The 20,532-nt window shown below is 57.7% G+C and overlaps 4 protein-coding genes across 4 annotated transcripts; 3 read left to right on the top strand and 1 right to left on the bottom strand.

The window, feature by feature from the left end:
- The first annotated feature begins 698 nt into the window (after positions 1–698).
- On the top strand, positions 699–1,842 carry F5144DRAFT_204571 (uncharacterized protein). Its single transcript, XM_066782951.1, has one exon. The coding sequence runs from the start codon at positions 841–843 to the stop codon at positions 1,636–1,638; it is 798 nt and encodes a 265-aa protein (XP_066645326.1). The 5' UTR covers positions 699–840; the 3' UTR covers positions 1,639–1,842.
- Positions 1,843–2,433: 591 nt separating this feature from the next.
- On the top strand, positions 2,434–14,870 carry F5144DRAFT_531101 (uncharacterized protein). Its single transcript, XM_066786938.1, has 3 exons — positions 2,434–2,876; positions 2,963–13,836; positions 13,894–14,870. Exons 1-3 carry the CDS (start codon positions 2,822–2,824, stop codon positions 14,578–14,580), a joined length of 11,616 nt encoding a protein of 3,871 aa, XP_066645325.1. The 5' UTR covers positions 2,434–2,821; the 3' UTR covers positions 14,581–14,870.
- A 111-nt stretch (positions 14,871–14,981) lies between these two features.
- Positions 14,982–17,891, top strand: F5144DRAFT_611670 (uncharacterized protein). Its single transcript, XM_066791697.1, has 5 exons — positions 14,982–15,349; positions 15,419–15,497; positions 15,628–16,170; positions 16,239–17,585; positions 17,649–17,891. Exons 1-5 carry the CDS (start codon positions 15,303–15,305, stop codon positions 17,805–17,807), a joined length of 2,175 nt encoding a protein of 724 aa, XP_066645324.1. The 5' UTR covers positions 14,982–15,302; the 3' UTR covers positions 17,808–17,891.
- On the bottom strand, positions 17,892–20,393 carry F5144DRAFT_509932 (uncharacterized protein). Its single transcript, XM_066786527.1, has 2 exons — positions 20,076–20,393; positions 17,892–20,010 (listed from the first exon to the last, which is right to left on the bottom strand). Exons 1-2 carry the CDS (start codon positions 20,191–20,193, stop codon positions 18,104–18,106), a joined length of 2,025 nt encoding a protein of 674 aa, XP_066645323.1. The 5' UTR covers positions 20,194–20,393; the 3' UTR covers positions 17,892–18,103.
- Between the last annotated feature and the right edge of the window lie 139 nt (positions 20,394–20,532).

The following is a 20,532-nucleotide window of genomic DNA, read 5'->3' as shown; positions in this document are numbered from 1 at the left end:
AGCAAGTCGTTCAGTCGGTCGCTGCGCAAGATCAGTCGGCCGGAACTTAGTTTGTATCGTCTACCTGAAGGTCAGGCATGGAGGCGGGCCGCACCATTCTCGAAGCCGGGCTGGGCGAATTTGTGGGCGTTGGTAAGAAACTCGATGGTTTCGAACAGCCCCCCCCAACACACGACGACCAACCTGAATACGGCCGGGGTCATGATCTGGTCCAAGAGACTGGGCTGTACTAGCTCCCGCCTTATCGTCCGAGCTGGATGGCCTAGGATGTGACCACCCGCCTCACGTCTCAGCTCTAAGCGGCTTCATCTGCCCCTTACAACCCCGTTTTGACGGGCGTAGCCGTAACACGACAACCCCATTTGATCACCAGTCGCCATCTTCAAGGCCCACAGGAAGCCCCCGTCTAAGCAGACTTTCACAGTACTGGGCTGCGGCACATCTCGTTTTGGTTCTGCCCGCCAGGGGCGTCTTGTGTCTGAAGACATGTTCCCCAACGGCTTCACGCCGCTTTTCGTCGCCTCCAGTGGGGATGGCCCATTGCCTGCGCCCCATGGAGGAGGTCGACAACCACTGTCGTCAAAGGATATAAGGAAGTTGTCGAGCCCTCCTCTGGGGTTTTGGATTCCTCATCCTCACACTCACTCACCAACCACTCCAGTCCTTCCTTTTAGGCTTTGTTTTCTTGATTTGCCAGGTGCAATATCTTTCCTTCATTCACACTCCTTTCTAATCGCAGTACTCGTTGATCGAGCCTGTACCACATTCCTTCTTGGATACTCTAGCATCAAACTAGCTCCAGTCTTTCTCTGAAACTTCCAGTCCAATACATCCGTCAAGATGTTCTCCCTCAAGTCTTTCGTTCTCGCGGGTGGCCTTGCCGCCCTCGCTGACGCTCACATGATGATGCGGATCCCCGCCCCTTACACTTCCCCCGCCATCTCGTCCAGCCCCATCGACGCTGGCGGTGCCAACTTCCCGTGCCAGAGCACCGGCGGCGCCTACGAGGGCACGCCGACTCAGATGGAGAAGGGCTCCAAGCAGCAGTTGGGCTTCACCGGTTCCGCCGTCCACGGTGGTGGTTCCTGCCAGGTTTCCATCACCTACGACGAGAAGCCCGACAAGAAGAGCTCGTTCAAGGTTATCAAGTCGATTCAGGGTGGCTGCCCTGCCAGGAACACCCCCGGCAACCTTCCCGACAACCCGAGCGGTGACGCCCCGGACACCTACGAGTTCATCATTCCCGAGGATATCCCCAGCGGCAAGGCCACCATCGCCTGGAGCTGGTTCAACAAGGTCGGTAACCGCGAGTTCTACATGAACTGCGCGCCTGTCGAGATCACTGGCAGCGGTGGTAGCGAGGCTGGTCTTGCCGCGCTGCCTGACATGCTGGTCGCCAACATCGCCTCCATGGGAACCTGCGCCACCGAGGCGAACACCGATGTCAAGTTCCCCAACCCTGGCGCCGATGTCGAGACGGCCGAGGGTGACGTTAAGCTCGCTCCCCCGACCGGCGAGTGCGCTGCCTCTGGCGGCTCCGGCGGCGGCTCCGGCAGCGGCGGCTCTGCTACTGCTGCCCCCGCTGGCGGCGCCACTCCCGCTGCCCGCGTCCGCCGTGGCGTTCACTTCCGCGTCTAAGTAACACAGCGCGGATTTGCTTTCTTCCAATGCCACAGAGCGGAGAGATAAGAACACGGGTATTTTTCATACCCGGGGACAGTCGTTACCTTCCAGCACAGTCAGGGTTAGGTCACTCGTTCAAGAACACATTCGTTAACCTGGTGGGGGATGGGCCCTCATGCTTGCTTAGGTGGGCATGGGAATAAGGGGGATACACTCGCTTCAGCAAGGCAAAGGGACATTCGTTTGGACAATACAGATTTCAGAGAGATAGACGGTGGAGCAGCTTTCGAGCTAGACATTCCTTTAAATAGAGCCTGGGTAGAGGCTAGAGTGGGAGGTGGTTGAGGACAGTCATTCCTTCAGAATAAACAATACATTCCTTTGAACACATGCACGCAAATTCTTGATTTGTAACATGGTTGTTTAAGGTGTGTCTTTTTGGTTATGTTTTTTTTTGGGCCGACTGATAGACTCTTGTGACGTACTTTGTTCTTGTTGACGTTGGAACTGCGGCTCTGGGCAATCAAGGGTTTACTAGGTTCCAGGTTCACCAAAGCTTGAGCTCCACATTGAATAGCTCCACTGTAGGTGGGGCATTGAGCTTTGATAAGATAAGTGATCCGAGCACCTCGAAAGCCATTGGCTTCGGCTCTTGGCCCAGCCTGGTCAAGCCCCTGTCGGGCGACCAATGGGACAGCTTTTTTTTTGTCTTGGCTGGCCGGAAAATAAATGTTGCTTGCCTAGCGCATTTTGATTTCGCGGCAGCCATCCCCCGACGGTTCTTGGGAATTTTCGATCTGATCTACGCGCAGCGCGAAGCGCAGCCTTGCCCTGCAGTGAACATACCTCTATGGTCATCAGGTACACATGCTTCGGCACCTGTACCCCCCACCGGCAGCAGATATCATTTCCATTCTACGTTCTTTCCAGGGACACATTTTAAGACCCTAATTTTTCTTTAATGCTCCGGCCAGTTCTGCGCCCCACGAAGCACCTACCTCCCTTATCGAGCGATTGAGTGACGATACATTAAACGCGATCTCTCCGTCAACAGCTCGGCGGTTGTACCATCCACATCCTGCCACAACTGCAACGACCCCCGTTCCCCCGGCCTATTTTGAAGTTGGCGACACCTAATACAACGGCGAGAGCGAGATAAGCTGTCGCTATACTGCCCGTGAGGGTGGATGACGCAATCATGGCGAGCAGTCTTATCGAGGATGTAGTGAGGAAGCTGAGTGTCCCGGAGACCGGTAGGTTGAACCCTCGCGACCAATTCGTGCCGCCGATGCGGCAATTGCTTGCCCGCCCCCGATACTAACCATAGTGCGTTTTGTAGAGCTTCGGCTCAAGGTTGAGGCAGCATCTGCGCTGCGCGACAGCCTCGACCATTACACAGCCGGCCCCGGCTACGCGACCTTCCTCAAACGATTAATGCCCTCCTTCGTCAACATTCTTCGCCAGCCATGCGTACTCCAGACCTCCGCCCCCGATCAGGCCAACGCCCAAAAGTTGCGAAACTGTGTGCTCGAGATCTTGCACCGGTTGCCGACCGCACTATCCCCCACCGAGCCGTTCGAACCTTACGCCGAGGAGGTCGTGGACCTCTTGATGCAACTGGTCCGTAACGACAACGAGGACAATGCTGTCTTGTGCGTCAAGATCATCTCGGACATTATGCGGCACCAACACAAGATAATGGGCAACAAGGTCCAGGCATTCCTGTCCTTGATTCAGGAATTGTTTGAACAGGTTGATAAGGTTGTCCGCGAACAGCTCGACAACATTTCCCCGGCCGCGGCACCGGTGCCCCCATCCACGCCAGGTAGCACGCAGACTACATTCCTGCCACACCAGCAATCTCCTAGGGCTGGGTCGCCGATTGCCGCAGGAGCCCCCGATTTCAGCGTAGATCCTGGCCAGCAGTCAAACCGCACCCTGTTACGGGGGATGCAATCCTTCAAGGTCTTGGCCGAGTGCCCGATCATTGTCGTTTCGATATTTCAGGTCCACCGGCCGAGTGTCACGAACAATGTCAAGGCATTCGTGCCCTTGATCAAACAGGCTCTGCTCTGCCAAGCCAGGGCACAGGACCAAGCGCACAAGGACGCCGCGGCTCGCGGTACCATCCACACTGGCGTCAGCCCCAATATCAAGAACCGAGCTGCGTTTGGAGAATTCATCACGGCTCAGGTCAAGACCATGAGTTTCCTGGCCTACTTGCTCCGGCAATACTCGGGCAATCTCACAGACTTTCTACCCTCACTACCTGAAATCACGGTCCGCCTCCTGAAAGACTGCCCTAGAGAAAAGTCAGGAGCCAGGAAGGAGCTGCTGGTAGCGATTCGGCACATCATCAACTTCAACTTTCGGAAAATCTTCCTTCCCAAGATTGATGCCTTGTTAGATGAGAGGACGCTCATCGGGGACGGCCTGACGGTCCACGAGACCATGCGGCCCCTTGCGTACAGCATGCTGGCCGACCTCATCCACCATGTCCGTGAGAGCCTCACCCCCGACCAGATCCGGAAGACGGTCGAGGTCTACACACGAAACCTCCAGGACAATTTTCCGGGGACCAGCTTCCAGACCATGAGTGCCAAGCTCCTTCTAAACATGGCTGAGTTCATCGCTCGAATGCCCAACAAGGTTGATGCGCGCCACTACCTGATCATGATTCTCAATGCCATCGGCGACAAGTTCGCCGCCATGAACAGGCAATATCCGAACGCGGTCAAGCTTTCGAAACAGTATGCTCAGCAGGCGGCCGAAAACGCACCGGAGACTTACCTATCCGACAAGGAGTGCCCGCCGGAATGGGACGAGGTCGACATCTTCAACGCTATGCCGATCAAGGCTTCCAACCCCCGGGACCGCGCCGCCGACCCGGTTGTGGACAACAAATTCCTCTTTCGCAATTTGATGAATGGCCTCAAGAACACCTTCTACCAGCTGAAGAGCTGCAATCAACCAGGTGCGGTGGATTTGGCTGGTGCCCCCGCCCACTGGACCGATGTGGCGTACGGCTTCACAGCTGAGGAGGTCAAGGTTATCGTCAAGCTATTCCGCGAAGGTGCTTACGTATTTCGGTACTATGAGATTGAGAAGCCGGCGGCCGAGTCGCCATACAGCTCGCCCGTCGAATACATGGCCAACTTCTACATGATTTCAAGCAGCAAGGAGGAGAAGGAGCTCCTCGAAAACTTCGCGACAGTCTTTCACTGTATTGACCCTGCCACATTCCACGAGGTGTTCCAGCAGGAGATTCCACGACTTTATGACATGATTCATGAGCATACCGCCCTTCTTCATATCCCCCAATTTTTCCTCGCTAGCGAGGCGACCTCACCTAGCTTCTGCGGCATGTTGCTGCGCTTCTTGATGGAGCGCATTGAGGACGTGGGCTCCGCCGACATCAAAAAGTCATCCATCCTCCTCCGGCTCTTCAAGCTGGCCTTTATGGCCGTCACCCTTTTCGCCTCCCAGAACGAGCAGGTGCTTCTGCCACATGTCGTCGACATCGTGACCAAGTCGATTGAGTTGTCGACTAAAGCAGAGGAACCAATGAACTACTTCCTTTTACTCAGATCATTGTTCAGGAGCATAGGGGGCGGGAAGTTCGAGCACCTTTACAAGCAGATTCTGCCTCTCTTGGAGATGCTGCTTGACGTCCTCAACAACCTTCTCTTGGCCGCCCGCAAGCCTGCCGAACGGGATCTCTATGTCGAGCTCTGTCTTACCGTTCCGGCCCGGCTAAGTAACCTTCTGCCGCATCTCAGCTTCTTGATGCGCCCCTTGGTAGTGGCGTTGCGAGCAGGTACGGAACTAGTTGGCCAAGGCCTCCGGACTCTCGAGTTGTGCGTCGACAATCTCACTGCCGACTACCTGGACCCCATTATGGCCCCGGTGATTGACGAGCTCATGACAGCTCTTTTTGACCACTTGAAGCCTCATCCATACAGTCATTTCCACGCCCACACTACCCTTCGGATTCTCGGGAAGCTGGGTGGTCGAAATCGAAAGTTCATGACAGATGCCCTGCCAGTCACATTCCAACAATACGTCGATGACCGGGCCAGTTTCGATGTGCGGCTCACCGGCTCGAAGCGGGACAGGGCCTTCCCGGCCCACCTCGGGATTGATCTGGCCATCCAAAACCTGATGGAGGTGCCGAGGCCAGCCAAGGGACCGTCACCGTCGCTGTCGAAGCAATATGACCCCTATTATAAGAGGCAGGCCTTGAACCTCATCATCGCTCAGGTCAAGCTGAGGGTCGGCTTTGATAGCCTGCCCGATGATTTCCCCCGCCTCGTCCGCCTCCAAGCCCAGGACCTTGTCAACCGCAACAAGGCTGTCGATGTCTCCATCTTTGAAACCTCCGATCGGGAGCGCTCAACCGCCAAGAAGGACGACGAAGAACACCTGCTCAAGCGCCTGATTAAGGCTGTCATGTTTGCCCAGTCAATACCTGATTTCAAGACTGAGGTGGATGCGCTGCTCCTGAATCTCGCTCGCCACTTCACCATCCTCGAGGTGGGGCGAGCCCTAGCCGACATGAAGAGGGCTTACAGCCCCTTTGATACAAAGCTGGGAGAAGGCCTTCTTTTCCTAGATAATCGGGTACTCTCGGACGCCATCTTGGAATCCATGGCCTCCGACAGTCCGGACGTCCGCGATGCCGCTGAGCGTCTGGTGAAAGAGATGTACAACTCGGCAGTCATCATCTTCGGATCACCCCAACATGTCGCCCGCCTGACCCTTTTCAACAGCCTAGCATCTGCCTTCTGCCACGGCTGCTACGAAGAGGAGTGGTTTACCAAAACAGGCGGAACCTTGGGGATTAAGGCCCTGCTGACTGACATCGAGCTCGGCGACGCCTGGATCGCGACAAAACAGATCGAGTTTGTCCGCGCCCTGATCTATGTCGTCAAGGACATGCCCCTAGACCTCCCCGAAAAAACGAGGAGGTCGGCGCAGGTGACACTCGAAATCCTCTTGACGAGGCTCACAAAGAACATCACGAAAGCGGACTGCTTACCTGCACCGCCGTCAGCAGCACCGCAGCCACCACAAGCGCCGCCAAAACTCTCCCGCGTCGCCCAAATCATCATTATATTCAACGGAGAACTTTCGCATATGAACCGGCACGTTCGAGACACCGCGAGGAGATCCTTGGAGTTGATTGCCAAAGCAGCCGGAGCCGAGGTATGGGAGCTCCTCGAGCCTCATCGCAAGCACCTGCTGCAACCTATTTACGCCAAGCCCCTTCGGGCTCTACCTTTCGCCATCCAGATCGGCTTCATCGATGCGGTCACCTACTACATGTCGTTGAAGCGAGACTTTGTTGCCTTCGATGAAAATCTCAACCGACTCTTGATGGAATCGTTGGCGTTGGCAGATGCAAGTGACGAGTCACTGGCAGGGAAGATGCTCGAATTTCGGACGCACGACTTCATCGTGAATCTCCGCGTCTCTTGCATCAACATCCTCCGCAGTGCGATGGGCTTCGACGAGTTCGGTGGCAGCGTGAACAATCCTACTAGGGTCAAGGTTGTGTCCGTGTTCTTCAAGTGCTTATACTCCGATTCCCCGCCGACAATTGAAGCCGCCAACGACGCGCTGCGGTCAGTCTTGCAGCAGACTAGCAAACTGCCTAAGGATCTCCTCCAGTCCGGCCTCCGACCCGTCCTCGCTAGTTTACAGGATGCCAAGCGCCTGACTGTTCATAGCTTGGACAACCTCGGCCGGCTTCTGCGGCTTCTGACGACCTACTTCAAGGTAGAGATCGGCGCGCGTCTTCTCGAACATGTGAAGCAGATTGCGGAGCCAGGCTTCCTCCAACAAGTTTCATTCACCTTCTTCGAGCAGCACAACTCTCTGAAGGTGATTGCTGCCGTCTTTAACATCTTCCATCTGCTCCCGGAAGCCGCCAAGCAGTTCAAGGAACGAGTGATCGATAACGTCCTGGACCTCGAGGAGAAACTGCGTAGGACGCATCATAGCCCGTTCCGCGTCCCCCTGTACAAGTACCTCAACAAATACCCGTCCGACGTTTGGGCTTTCACTCTTGGCAAGCTGGAGGAGTTGAAGTATGGCCGGTTCCTCTCCCAGGTACTGCGGCACCAAGACAGCCAAGTTCTCCGGGACTATGGTGCTGCGAATGTCGAATTCATCATCAAGACTTGCAACAACTCCATCAACCAGGGCAAAGACACCAAATTCATCGCCACCATCAACACCATCAACATGCTGGACGCCCTCTGCCAGTTTCCCAACACCTTGTCATGGTTAGACAACAAAGACTACATTGATTGGCTGAAGCAGGTTGGTAAGGAACTCGAACAGAACCTGAAAGCCAACACTTTACCGCCGAATCTCCGGCTCCCGGCCGACCAGGCCTCCGAACAGCTCATGGCCATCCTGACCAAGGCGCTGGCCCGGAACGCCAAGGACCTGGACCCGCTCTTTGGCCTTGTCGAGTCCATCACAGCGGATGACTTCCGTGAAACGCCGGCCTTGCTCTCCCACATCTACAAGCACATCATTTGCAGCGACTCCATTGAGTTCTGGAGGACCACTGTGCTTCGTTGTCTTGAGATCTACGCGGGGAGGAGCGCCTCACAGCGAACAAAGTGGTATCTGCTCCACAACATCGTCAACCCCATCGTCGCCATGGACGTGATGCGGCACTGGAATCGCGGCGAGCCGAGCAACGGCCCCCGATTCCTCGACAAGTCCATCATTGACTCGATCAACACCAAGATCTGGAAGGTCAACTTGCCTGATCCGCAGGAAGACCTGTCGCATCCGCGTATCGACCACACCCGCATGGAGGTGCTTCAGCTCTCGGCCATGATCGTCAAGTACCACCACGCTATTCTCCAGGATACTCGTAAGGACTTCATTGATGCCCGTAAGGACTTCATTAAGTTCGGTTGGACTTACATTCGACTCGACGACGTCATCAACAAACATGCGGCGTACGTGGTCATAGGGTACTTCATCGCACACTATGAGACACCAGCCAAGATTGTCACCCAAATCTACTTCTCCCTCCTCAAAACTAACCAGAACGAGGGCCGGGCCCTTGTTACACAAGCGCTGGAGTTGATGGCGCCAGTCATGCCTAAGAGGTGCAACACGGCACTGACTGAACGTAATCCCGTTTGGGCAGTGGCGCCGCGCCGTATTCTCTCCGAGGAAAGCCAGAACGTACAGCAGATGACATGCATATTCCACTTTCTCGTGCGGCACCCGGACTTGTTCTACCATACGCGGGACAAGTTTGCCATCTTGATCATCCAGTGCCTTCGCAAAGTGGCATCGCCGCCCAACCCATCTAACGAAAGTCGGAAGCTCGCGCTCAACATGATGTGGCTGATCTGGCAGTGGGAGGAGCGACGCGTGGAGGGGAAGATGAGCGAGCCTTACCGCGCCGTCACCGAGTCACCCGGCATAACGAAGCGAAAGCTGGAGGACCCGCAGGCATCTTCTCCTTTGGCCGCGCGTCAACCAGAGAAGGCAGAGTTCCAGATCCCTCAGTTGGTACGCCTCAAGATGGTTAAGTACCTCGTTGAGTTCATCGCCCAACTGAACGAGCGGTACCAACTTCCTTCCGCTAAACCACGCGACTCGACCGCGCCGGCGCTGCCGTCGCCGACGACGGAGCTCTGCAAGAGAGCCATGGCTTTGTTATACAATCTCCTCCAGCCGCAGTACTGGGGCGACTTGGACGTGGATCTGTTCCCCAACGTTACCGACGTGGTCCTGGCCAGCCCCAAGTCTGCAGGCCTCTTGTCAGCCGATCCTCCGGACGCTGAGAAGCCACGTCCTACGGAGGCGGACAAGGCGCGAGACGAGAAATTCATCACCAACATCATCAACACTTTGCAGGTGGTCCGTATCATTCTCAACTTCAAGTCCGACGAATGGATTCTGAAGCACACGACCCACATACAAAAGATCTTGGAGAAGTGCCTGAAGTCGGAACATCCAGAGATCCAAGACTGCCTGAACATGGCCGACAAGGACCACGACGGCGGTCGCGACATCAAGCCGATCGTCAAACGTATCCTAGAGGCGGTGCCGGAGGACGTTCCTATGGAGGATGCCGATGCCGATGGTGAGTCGGAAGCGCAAACCTCGGAAGTTATCACCTTCCTCTCGGGCATCGCTACGGAGAGCATGGCTGCGTCGAATTATGTCTCTGGTATCAACATCTTGTGGTCGCTTGGATCCCGCAAACCGTCCACTATTGACCAGCACATCCCCGCCATCATGAAGTCGCTACAATCAAAGCTCGCCCGGGACCACGTCTCGCATTACGCGGCAGTGGCTCAAATCAGTGGCATCCGTCCGCAACAAGACCCGAGTGCAGCGACCGAGATGAACCCCTATGACCTCGAGATCCAGACGGGTTTAATCCTCAAGGCGATCGAGGTCACCGCGATGCGCATGGAGATTCTCGGCGACAATAGGCGGCCTTTCCTCAGCGTCCTGGCAACCATCGTCGAGAAGTCACTTCATGTGGGTCTTTGCGAGAAGATCCTGGAGATGGTGGAGGGTTGGGTCTTCCGATCCGAAGGTACATGGCCGACGCTTAAAGAGAAGACGGCAGTCCTCCACAAGATGATATCGTTCGAGCACCGCACTGACCAAACCATGTTGATGAAATTCCTCGAGCTTGTCCTCCGCATCTACGAGGACCCCAAGATTGCCAGAACTGAACTCACGGTGCGCATGGAGCACGCCTTCCTCATCGGCACTCGCGCTCAAGACGTCGAAATGCGCAACAAATTCATGACCATTTTTGACAAGTCCTTGTCAAAAACGGCGAGCCTCAGGTTGGACTATGTCCTTGTCCGGCAGAACTGGGACACGTTGGCGGATTCATATTGGTTGGCGCAAGCGTCCCAACTTCTCTTGGGCGGTGTCGACATGAACCCCGTCATCCAACTGCATCATGAAGATTTCCGGACCCTGCAAGCCTCACAACTCCTTAGCACCTATTCCAAGGACAGCCGCGAGCCGACCAGCATGAGCGACGACAAATACGAGGCCTTCATGGCAAATCATCGGCGCTTTGTGGCGGAGCTCGGCGACGTGAGGGTGCGGGACATCCTTGATCCCCTGACACAGCTGCAACATATCGACTCCAACTTTGCGAATGAGCTCTGGGTGACGCTTTTCCCCATGTTTTGGTCCGCAACGGCCAAGGAAGAGCGGGACGAGCTCGAGCGCGGGTTAGTAGCGCTGCTTATGAAGGACTACCACGCGCGCCAGATGGAAAAGCGGCCGAATGTGGTTCAGTCACTCGTAACCGCGGCCGTGAAGACATGGCCGCACCTCAAGATCCCGCCGCATGTTCTCAAGTTTGAGGCCAAGACATACGACGTCTGGTACACGGCGCTGTGCCAGTTGGAGAACTCGGCGATGAAACCGCAGATCGACTCGGCAGCCGTTCGGGAGAGTAACCTAGACGCGCTGCTCGATCTCTACGCCTCTCTGGGCGAAGATGATCTGTTTTACGGAACTTGGCGCCGCCGTTGTCAGTTTGTGGAAACGAACGCCGCGCTATCCTACGAGCAACATGGCATGTGGGAAAAGGCCCAGCGCATGTACGAGACTGCTCAGATCAAGGCCAGGACTGGCGTGATTCCCTTCTCCGAGTCGGAATACATGCTCTGGGAAGACCATTGGGTCCTCTGCGCGCAGAAGCTCCAGCAATGGGAGGTCCTGCAAGATTTTGCGAAGCACGAGAATTTCCAGGATCTCCTCCTAGAGTGCGCATGGCGGAACCCGGAGTACTGGCAGAACCAGGACAACCGCGACCAGCTAGATACGCTCATCAAGGGTGTCATGGACGCGCCGACGCCGAGGAGGTCATTCTTCCAGGCGTTCATGTCCCTTTTGAAGTTGCACAACAAGCAGGAGAACATGCCAGACTTCAACCGCGTGGTCGATGAAGCAATTCAGCTGTCAATTAGGAAATGGCACCAGCTGCCGAAGCGACTCACATCGGCTCACATCCCGGTTCTCCAGAACTTCCAGCAGCTTGTCGAGCTCCACGACGCTAGCGTCATCTCTCAGAGTCTGAACAGCACCAACGCGAATAATCTTGATATCAAGTCGGGCGAGCTCAAGTTACTTCTTGGCTCTTGGAGGGACAGGCTTCCGAATACCTGGGACGACATTGTCGCATGGCAAGATCTGGTAACGTGGAGGCAGCACATCTTCGGCCTCATCAACGGAACGTACCTGCAGCTTGTGCCTGCACAGTCGCAAAACCCCGGGGGCGTCTCTTTTGCGTACCGAGGATACCACGAGACGGCGTGGATCATCAACCGGTTTGCTCACGTCGCCAGGAAGCATGCGCTGCCGGATGTCTGCATCAGCCAGCTGAGCCGCATCTACACGCTGCCGAACATTGAGATCCAAGAAGCATTCCTCAAACTGAGGGAACAAGCCAAGTGCCATTACCAGAACCCCGAGGAACTGACAAGTGGGCTGGACGTGATTAACAACACGAACCTGAACTACTTCAGCGCGCCGCAAAAGGCCGAGTTCTACACCCTGAAGGGCATGTTCTTGGAAAAGCTCAACCAAAAGGAGGAGGCCGACGGCGCGTACGGCACTGCTCTCTACTTTGACATAACGGCGGCAAAGGCGTGGGCAGAATGGGGTTACTTCAACGACAGGAGGTTCAAGGAGAATCCGACCGACCTGTCGGCGGCCAAGCAAGCCGTCACCAGCTACCTCCAAGCTGCGTCCAGCTACAAGAACCACAAGTCGAGGAAGCTGATTGCGCGGGTGTTGTGGCTGCTGAGCCTCGACGACGCAAGCGGCACGATCTCACAAGGCTTCGACGACTTTAAGGGTGAAGTTCTCGTCTGGTGGTGGATCACATACATCCCGCAGCTCCTGATCGGCCTCGGGCACAAGGAAGCGCCGCGGTTGCAGAGCATCCTGCTCAAGATCGCAAAGACCTACCCACAAGCGTTATACTTCCAGCTTAGGACCAACCGCGAAGACATGCTCGTGATGAAGAAGAACCAGGACGCCAAAGAAAAGGCAAGGCGTGGGCAGGCCGCGGGCAACAAGCCCGCCGGCTCTCCCCAACTGACTAAGAAAGACGCGGCGGCCGGCGGTAGCGATTCCCGACCCGCGACCGCTAACGGAGACGCGGCCGGACAAGCCAAAACGGAGCCCAAGGCCGAAGGCGACGTTGCGAGCACTCCTACAGGGCCGCCTTCGGCAACGACCGGGCCGGCACAGGGCGAGCAGACGGGCGGCTCGCAAAAGAAGCCTTGGGAGCTCACGGAGGAGATCATGAGCGTCCTCAAGACCGCCTTCCCCTTGCTCGCGTTGTCGATGGAGACCATGGTGGACCAAATCCAGAAGCATTTCAAATGCCCGCCTGACGAGGACGCCTACAGGTTGATCGTCGCGCTGCTCAACGACGGCCTTGCGTATGTCAGTCGTATGCCGACTTCGTACGCCCGGGATGTGAAGCTTCCGCCTGCGACGGAGAACAACATCACTCGTTTCGCCGAGACGATCCTGCCGAGTCACATTCGCGGCACGTTCGAGGCGGACTTTGTTAAAGTCAAACCGACCATGTACGAGTACATCCACAACCTCCGCAAGTGGCGCGACAAGTTCGAGGAGAAGCTCGACCGGCGGACGACGCCGGTGCCACTCGAAAGCTTTGCCCATTACTCGCCGCACCTCAGCGAATTCCGGTACCAGAAGTTTGACGACGTCGAGGTTCCGGGCCAGTACCTGCAACACAAGGACAAGAACCAGGACTTCGTCCGCATTGACAGGTTCCTCCCCAACGTCGATCTGGTGCGGACGATCGGCGCGTCCCACCGGCGCCTCAAGATCCGCGGCCACGACGGCAGCGTGCATCCGTTTGCGGTGCAGCATCCCGCAGCACGGCACTGCCGTAGGGAAGAACGGATTCTGCAGCTCTTCCGGCAGCTCAACCAGACGCTCAGCAGTAAGAAGGAGAGTCGTCGGCGGGATCTGCAGTTCACCCTGCCGCTGATGGTGCCGTTGGCGCCACACATAAGAATCGTGCAGGAGGATACGACGTACATTACGCTGCAGGGCATCTACGAGGATCACTGCCGTCGGAACGGCATTCCCAAGGACGAGCCGGTGTTGTACACGATGGAGAAGCTGCGGGGGCTGGTGGACTCTAAGGGACCCGTGAGTTGCGCGCTTGGCCCTACCCACGAACGCGGACTAACCAATCATGACTTGCAGAAACCGGCAGAGCACGCAGTCACGGCGCGGCTGGAGGTGATGCGGGCTATCCAGGAGAAGTACGTGGACAGCTCGGTGGCGCTCGAGTACTTCCAGGGCGCGTTCCCCGAATTCTCCGAGTTCTGGCTCTTCCGCCGGCGCTTCTCGTACCAGCTGGCGGCGGTGACGTTCATGACGTACATCCTACACATCGATAAGCGGTACCCGCACAAGATCAACATCGCGCGCGGGTCGGGCAACATCTGGGCGTCGGAGCTCATCTCGTTCATGGCGGCCAACCGGCCGTACTTCCACAACCAGGAGCCGGTCCCCTTCCGGCTCACGCCCAACCTGCAGATGCTGATGGGCCCGCTCGCGACCGAGGGCATCTTCGCGTCGTCGGTCATGGCCATCGCGCGCTGCCTGACGGAGCCCGAGTTCCAGCTCGAGCACGCCCTGACGCTCTTTGTGCGCGACGAGATGATGTTCTGGTTCACCAGCTCCCACCGCTCCCAGCCCCTCACCGAGAACCAGCTGCGCGAGACCGTCCAGGCCAACAGCGATATGATCGTCAAGAAGGCCGTCTCGCTTGCGCAGGCTCCCGCGGGCAACCTGCCCGCACATCAGACCGTTATTGACCTGATAGCGAAGGCCGTCAATCCCATGAACTTGGCCATGTGTGACGCGTTGTGGATGCCGTATCTGTAAGATGGAGGGGGAAGTGGGGAGTGGGGGTGTGATGGGTTTCGAGAGGGGCTGCTTTGGTTGGTCTTTGTTGAGGGGAGCCGTGGTTTCTTCCTTGGGTGTGATGGCGTTGGGGATGATGTTTTCGTAATACTACATGTGCATGCCAACGGTTTGGGGTGGCAGGCAGTGACAGGGTAGGAAAAGGGGCTGGGGTTGGGGACAAGGGGGCCATGGATCAAAAGGTGTTACTGTTGTCACTGGTTTAGTTAGCTTTATTATCTATTGCTCATAAAATGGAGCTCTCATCGTTGATTTATACACCAGCGCAGCGCATGGGCCTGTGATATGTGTTCCTATATGTGTTCCGATCCGATCAAAGGTGGTTACATAGAACGGACCGGTGTAGCCGGGCCGAGGGTGATCGGCGCCGAACCGGGGTCCGGGTACCTGTTTCCCCAACCCCGCATCGGTGGCTAGAACGAAATGGTTAGTGTTGCAGGTCTTGGTGCTACACAAGGAGTTTCTCGGAGTATTCGGGAATCGCCTGCCTCGGCCCCAGTTGCGGTCACTCTTTCCTTTCTTTATTCTTCCAGCCATCACGTTTGACCATTGCGGCGTTCCCTTTACTATTAATACGGAGTTGAACCCGGCGCCCTGCAAGAGTTCCTGCAGTTTCAAGAAAACACGCAGAGTAGAAGACGTTTGTTTACTTCCAAAAAGTTACATCTCCACCGAACTCCGAGATGGCGAACCAGGAACATCAAGCGGTGTCGGTGCCTCGGAAGCTGTGGTATGTTCACTCACGGCCTCACATCATCAACTCTCACGGTGGCTGACCCTCACCGCCATATACACACAGGCAGCATCCAGGCCCCGAAAGCACACAGATGTACCACTTCATGCAGGATCTCAACCGCCAACACAACCTCCAGCTCAAGGTTCGTACTCACACACACCCACACCTCACTCACTCATAACCCATAACCCATAATCCATAACCCCCTATCCCCACCTCCACCCCCAGCCCAACATCAACACTAACTAACCCTCCTTTCCCCCCCCCAAAAGACCTTCCGCGACCTGCACGCCTTCTCCCTCGCCCACCGCACCCTCTTCTGGGACGCCATCTTCCGCGCCGCCAACCTCCTGCACGAAGGCACCTACACCACTGTCGTCGACGAATCTCTCCCCCTCGACGCCGTCCCCCGCTGGTTTGAGGGGGTGCGGCTCAATTTTGCGGAGAACGCGCTTTTTTCGAGGGGGTCTTCCTCCTCCTCTTCTTCTTCTGCTGATGGGGGTGGTGGTGGTGGGCTGAGGGGGGTGTGGGGGAAGGAGGATGGGAAAGTGGCGGTTACGGAGGTGAGGGAGGGGGGGAGTGCGGTAAGGAGCGTGACGTATGGGGAGTTGAGGGTGTTGGTGGGGGGGATGGTGAAGGCCATGCGGGCGAGGGGGGTCAAGAGGGGGGATCGCATTGTGGTGGTGGCTGCGAATAGTGTCGAGACGTTGGTGGTTTGGCTGGGGGCGGCGTGGTTGGGGGCGGTGTTTAGTAGCAGTTCGACGGATATGGGCGTGAAGGGGATTTTGCAGCGGGCGGTGCAGGTTGATCCGAAGGTGAGTATGGGGGTGCTGCTGGTTTCTGCTCTGCTGTGTAGGAGGGGATATGCTAATTACGGAGGCAGTTTCTGTTCATGGACGATGCCGCGTTGTACAACGGCAAGGTGGTCGACCTCAGGCAAAAGATGGGCGAGATCGTGGAGGGGTTGAAGGGGTGCTCCAACTTTGAGGGCGTGGTATCCATCCCGCGCTACGAAGAGCCCAGGGATATCTCGCGCGTCCCCAAGGCAGAAATGCTGGCGTCGTTCCTCTCTGCTGCGCCCAAGAACGCCCCGCTGCCCGAGTTCGTCCGCGTCCCCTTCCACGAGCCCTTCCTCATCTGCTACTCGTCCGGCACCACCGGCACTCCCAAGGCCATCGTCCACTCGATCGGCGGCATCCTCGTCAACTACTACAAGGAGGGCGTCCTGCACGAAGGGCTTAGCTCGGACAGCGTTACACTGCAGTACACCACCACGGGCTGGATCATGTACCTGGCCAACTGTTCCATCCTCCTTCTCGGCGGACGCACCATCTTCTACGACGGCTCGCCGTTCCAGCCGGACGCCACCATCCTCCTGCGGATCGCCGCCGAGCAGCAGGTCACCAAGCTGGGCATCAGCCCGCGGTGGATGTTCGAGCTAGCCAAGGCCGGCCTCCGCCCGCGCGACATGTTCGATCTCTCGCGCCTGCGCACCGTCACCTGCACGGGCATGGTGCTATCAGAGCAACTCTTCGAGTGGTTCTACGACGTCGGCTTCCCCGCCCACGTGCACCTGGCCAACATCTCAGGCGGCACCGACATCGCGGGCTGCTTCGGCATCATGAACCCGCTCGAGCCCGTCTACGTCGGCGGCACCCAGGGCCCCTCGCTCGGCCTGCACGTCGCCATCTACGACTCCCTGCAGCCAGACGGCGTCAAGGGCGAGGAAGTCCCCCACGGCACCCCCGGCGAGCTCGTCGCGGCCAATCCCTTCCCCAACATCCCCTGCTTCTTCTGGGGCGACAACCCCCCCACCAACACCACCAAGGATACCAGCCCCGCCGCACCCGGCACCAAGTACCACTCCGCCTACTTCGCGCGTTTCCAACACGTCTGGGCACACGGCGATTTCTGCGTGGTGCACCCGACCACGGGCAACATTACCTTCCTGGGCCGGGCCGACGGGGTGCTGAACCCGTCCGGGGTGCGGTTCGGGTCGGCCGAGATCTACTCGGTGGTGGAGCGGCGGTTTGCCGACCGCGTGCAGGACTCGCTGTGCGTCGGGCAGCGGCGGCCGCAGGATGCGGACGAGGCGGTGATGCTGTTTTTGTTGATGAAGCCCGGGGTGCGGTTTGAGAGGGGGTTGGTGAATGAGATTAGGCGGGCGATTGAGGTGGATTTGAGTAAAAGGCATGTGCCGAAGTATATCTTTCGGACGCCTGAGATTCCGGTAGGTTTGGTTCTTTTATCTTCTGAAGCATTCAAGTGGTTGGGTACTAACAACGGCATGCAGACAACGATCAACCTCAAGAAAGTCGAGCTGCCCGTTAAACAGATCGTTTCGGGGCGGACCATCAAAGCAAGCGGCACGCTGGCCAACCCGCAGAGCTTGGAGTACTATTACCAGTTCGCCAAGGTGGAGGAGTTGGTCGGGCCCAAGGAGAAGCTGTAACGATTAGATGTTTGCAGTCAGTTGGGAGACGGGGCGGGGCCCTGGTATTCGGTAGCGTAGACATTAGACCCGTGGTCATATTTTACCTTGCTCTTCCCAATCTACTACTGCCCCTTAACAACCCCCCGTATAGTAAGTAATCGATCCCATAAATGCCCGGCGCCATCGCTATGCATGCCATGCCGTAGTAACCCCAACGGCAATATCGTATCCATCCATCCATCCTAGACCGAGGCCGATACAAAAGATAATGCAGTATCCGTCCGTCGCTGAAACAAATACCCCTTCTTCTCACCTCAATAATCATCGCTCATATCCATCATCGCATCCCCCTTCTCATCCCCCTCAAACCCCCCCTCACCAGCACCCCCACCACCACGTTTCCCACCCGCACCCCTCGCATTCCCCCTCATAACCGACTTCCCCTTCCCACCCAACCCGGCCTCAGTCCACCTCGCCCTCCTCTCCATCCGCATCCTCGCCGCCACCTTCTTCTCCTCCAACTCCAGCTCAAACCGATCCATCTCCGCCCCCCCAGCACCCCCAGCACCCCCATCCCTCTCCGTCCCCTCCCCCTCCCCCTCCCCACCCGCCAAATCCAACCCCGTGCTCAACCCCCCCATCAACCCCGCCACATCCCCCACAGCCGACTCCTCCAGCGCCTTATTCAACAGCTCCGTGGCAATCGCATCCTGCGGATTCACCGCCAGCGCCTCATGCAGCACGCGCGCCGCATCATCAGGCAGACCCTTATCCAGCAGGATCAGCGCCTTGGCACAAAACACCGCCGCGTTCTTCCCGCCATCCCGCAGCACGGTATCAAACTCATCGAGGGCCTCGTCAAGCAACCGTAGCCGGCGGTAGGCGTGGCCCAGGTTGGTGCGGGCGCCGAGCCAGGCGTGGGGGTCGGCGCCGGTGTCGTCGGCGACGAGAAGGGCCTGGCGGAAGAACTTGGCGGCGTCCTTGAGGCGGTCCTGGTGGTAGAGCACGATGCCCATCTCGTTGAGGAGGAGGGGGTCCGCGCGGCAGAGCTGGTAGGCGGATTTGAGGTATTCTTCGGCGGCCGTCATGTTGTTCATGGCGTGGTTCTGCATGCCGAGGAAGACTTGCGGGAGGTGGGTGCCGGTGAAGAGGCGGGCGGCGGTGGAGTAGGCCGTGATGGCCTGGTCGTGCTCGCCTTCGGCGGCGAAGGTGTGCGCGAATCCGATCCAGGCGGGGCCGAAGGTCGCGTCCATCATGGAGGATTTGCTGAAGTAGCGCCGGGCGTCGGCGATCTTGGAGGTGGCGAGGTAGTAGGTGCCGACGGCGAGCCAGGTGCAGGCGTGTTCCGGGTGGTTGTCGGCGAGGTCGTGCGCCACGAGGAAGAGCTCGTTCGTCTGCTTCAGCTCATACAGGCAGGCGAGGTGGACGGGGTAGGCTGGGAAGTTGGATTTGTCTTCCTGGAGGACGGTGGCGGTGATGGCCAGCGCGTCCCGGAAGCGGCACTGGGTGTAGAGCAGGTCGGCGCGGGCGAGGAGGAGGTCGGCGTTGTCCTCGAGCCCGTAGTGGGTGGAGAGGGACTCGACGGCGGCGTTGAAGGCGCGGGGGCTGCCGTACTTGGAGAGCTGGGTCTGGTAGAGCATGTGCACGTAATCCCCTGGCTCCGTCCTCAGCTCTGGGTCGTCGCCCCCTTTAGGTGCCCGCGCCGTGTTGAAGTCGAGCGACTGCATGAACTCGGCTTCCTCGTCGGGCGACATCAGCGAGTTGCGCACCAGCTGGGTAAACGCCTCGTAGCACTGCACGTCTATGCGCAGCGCGTCCTTGTACGCCTCCTTGGCCCGGTCAAAGGCATTCTCTTTAGCGTAGCAGAGCCCCCGGAGGTAGCACATGCCGGCCTCGTACCGCCTGGTCGACCACTCCTCCTCGCTGAGGTGGTCCGGCTGCCGCTCGGGGTTCTTGGACCCTGCCCGTGTGCCCCTTGACGCTGTCGTCCGGTGTGTCTTGCGCTTGGTGTTCGAGGTGAAGAGGTGAGCCGGGGTGAGCTCCCCCAGCAGGGCGAGGGCGTCAGAAAAGTTGCTCTGGCGGATTAGGCAGTGGGCGGCGAGATAACGGCAGGACGGGTTCGAGCTGATCAGGTTGTGTTTGCTCAGCAGATCGTGGGCGCGCGTGTAGTTGCCGGCGGCGAAGTGGACTTGGGCAAGCCAAAAGGCGTCGTTATCGTCTTCTATGGTTCGGAAGTTTGGTTCAGCGCGGGGTTCGAGGGTTCGAGAACCGGGGGTTTTGTCCTACTTGTCATTGCCAACAGCTTGTCTCCGATAAAGATGGCCGACTCGTACTGCGCCTTGTTGAGGGCATCCTGGCGCCAGTCACGGAGAAACCTCTCCATGTTGGGCTGCGGAGAAACCATGGTTGTGTCGCATCGGCGTGACGGAGTCAAGGCAGAGCTATCGGGGGTCACTGAGCTACGTGGAGTGTTGAATTGAGGCGGCCTGGCGATGGTACGGGGTTTTGACAATGGGGGGCAGGTCCACTCGAGCCCTTTCTGAAAGTCAACACTCCAGAAGAAGTCGGATTTGGAGACGCGGTTGCCAAGGGAGAAAGCAACGGTGGGACGCGGCGCTAAAGGCGGGGCGTTGGAAGTTCAGTAAGCTTGGCATTTATAGGACTTGGCAGTCAGGTCCACTAGGTAGCCCCCGCCATCAGCGGCTTTCCTTCCAAAACACCAAACCGGCACAAGCATTCCGCA

This window comes from Chaetomium tenue, assembly GCF_020726465.1.
Source record: "Chaetomium tenue strain MPI-SDFR-AT-0079 chromosome Unknown F5144scaffold_3, whole genome shotgun sequence".
Taxonomy (NCBI): Eukaryota; Fungi; Ascomycota; class Sordariomycetes; order Sordariales; family Chaetomiaceae; genus Chaetomium; species Chaetomium tenue.
The sequence above is the reverse complement of the archived record's forward strand: the minus strand, read 5'-3'. Positions and strand labels throughout refer to the sequence as shown.

Excerpts from the sequence above, each read along its gene's own strand:
- F5144DRAFT_509932 (XM_066786527.1), bottom strand. The coding sequence starts at position 20,193 with ATGGTTTCTCCGCAGCCCAACATGGAGAGGTTTCTCCGTGACTGGCGC. Across the intron at positions 20,011-20,075 it reads CAAGCTGTTGGCAATGACAA|AAGACGATAACGACGCCTTT; the intron begins GTAGGACAAAAC and ends TCCGAACCATAG.
- F5144DRAFT_531101 (XM_066786938.1), top strand. The coding sequence starts at position 2,822 with ATGGCGAGCAGTCTTATCGAGGATGTAGTGAGGAAGCTGAGTGTCCCG. Across the intron at positions 2,877-2,962 it reads GCTGAGTGTCCCGGAGACCG|AGCTTCGGCTCAAGGTTGAG; the intron begins GTAGGTTGAACC and ends TGCGTTTTGTAG. Across the intron at positions 13,837-13,893 it reads TGGTGGACTCTAAGGGACCC|AAACCGGCAGAGCACGCAGT; the intron begins GTGAGTTGCGCG and ends CATGACTTGCAG.
- F5144DRAFT_611670 (XM_066791697.1), top strand. The coding sequence starts at position 15,303 with ATGGCGAACCAGGAACATCAAGCGGTGTCGGTGCCTCGGAAGCTGTG. Across the intron at positions 15,498-15,627 it reads AACACAACCTCCAGCTCAAG|ACCTTCCGCGACCTGCACGC; the intron begins GTTCGTACTCAC and ends CCCCCCCAAAAG. Across the intron at positions 17,586-17,648 it reads TTCGGACGCCTGAGATTCCG|ACAACGATCAACCTCAAGAA; the intron begins GTAGGTTTGGTT and ends AACGGCATGCAG.
- F5144DRAFT_204571 (XM_066782951.1), top strand. The coding sequence starts at position 841 with ATGTTCTCCCTCAAGTCTTTCGTTCTCGCGGGTGGCCTTGCCGCCCTC.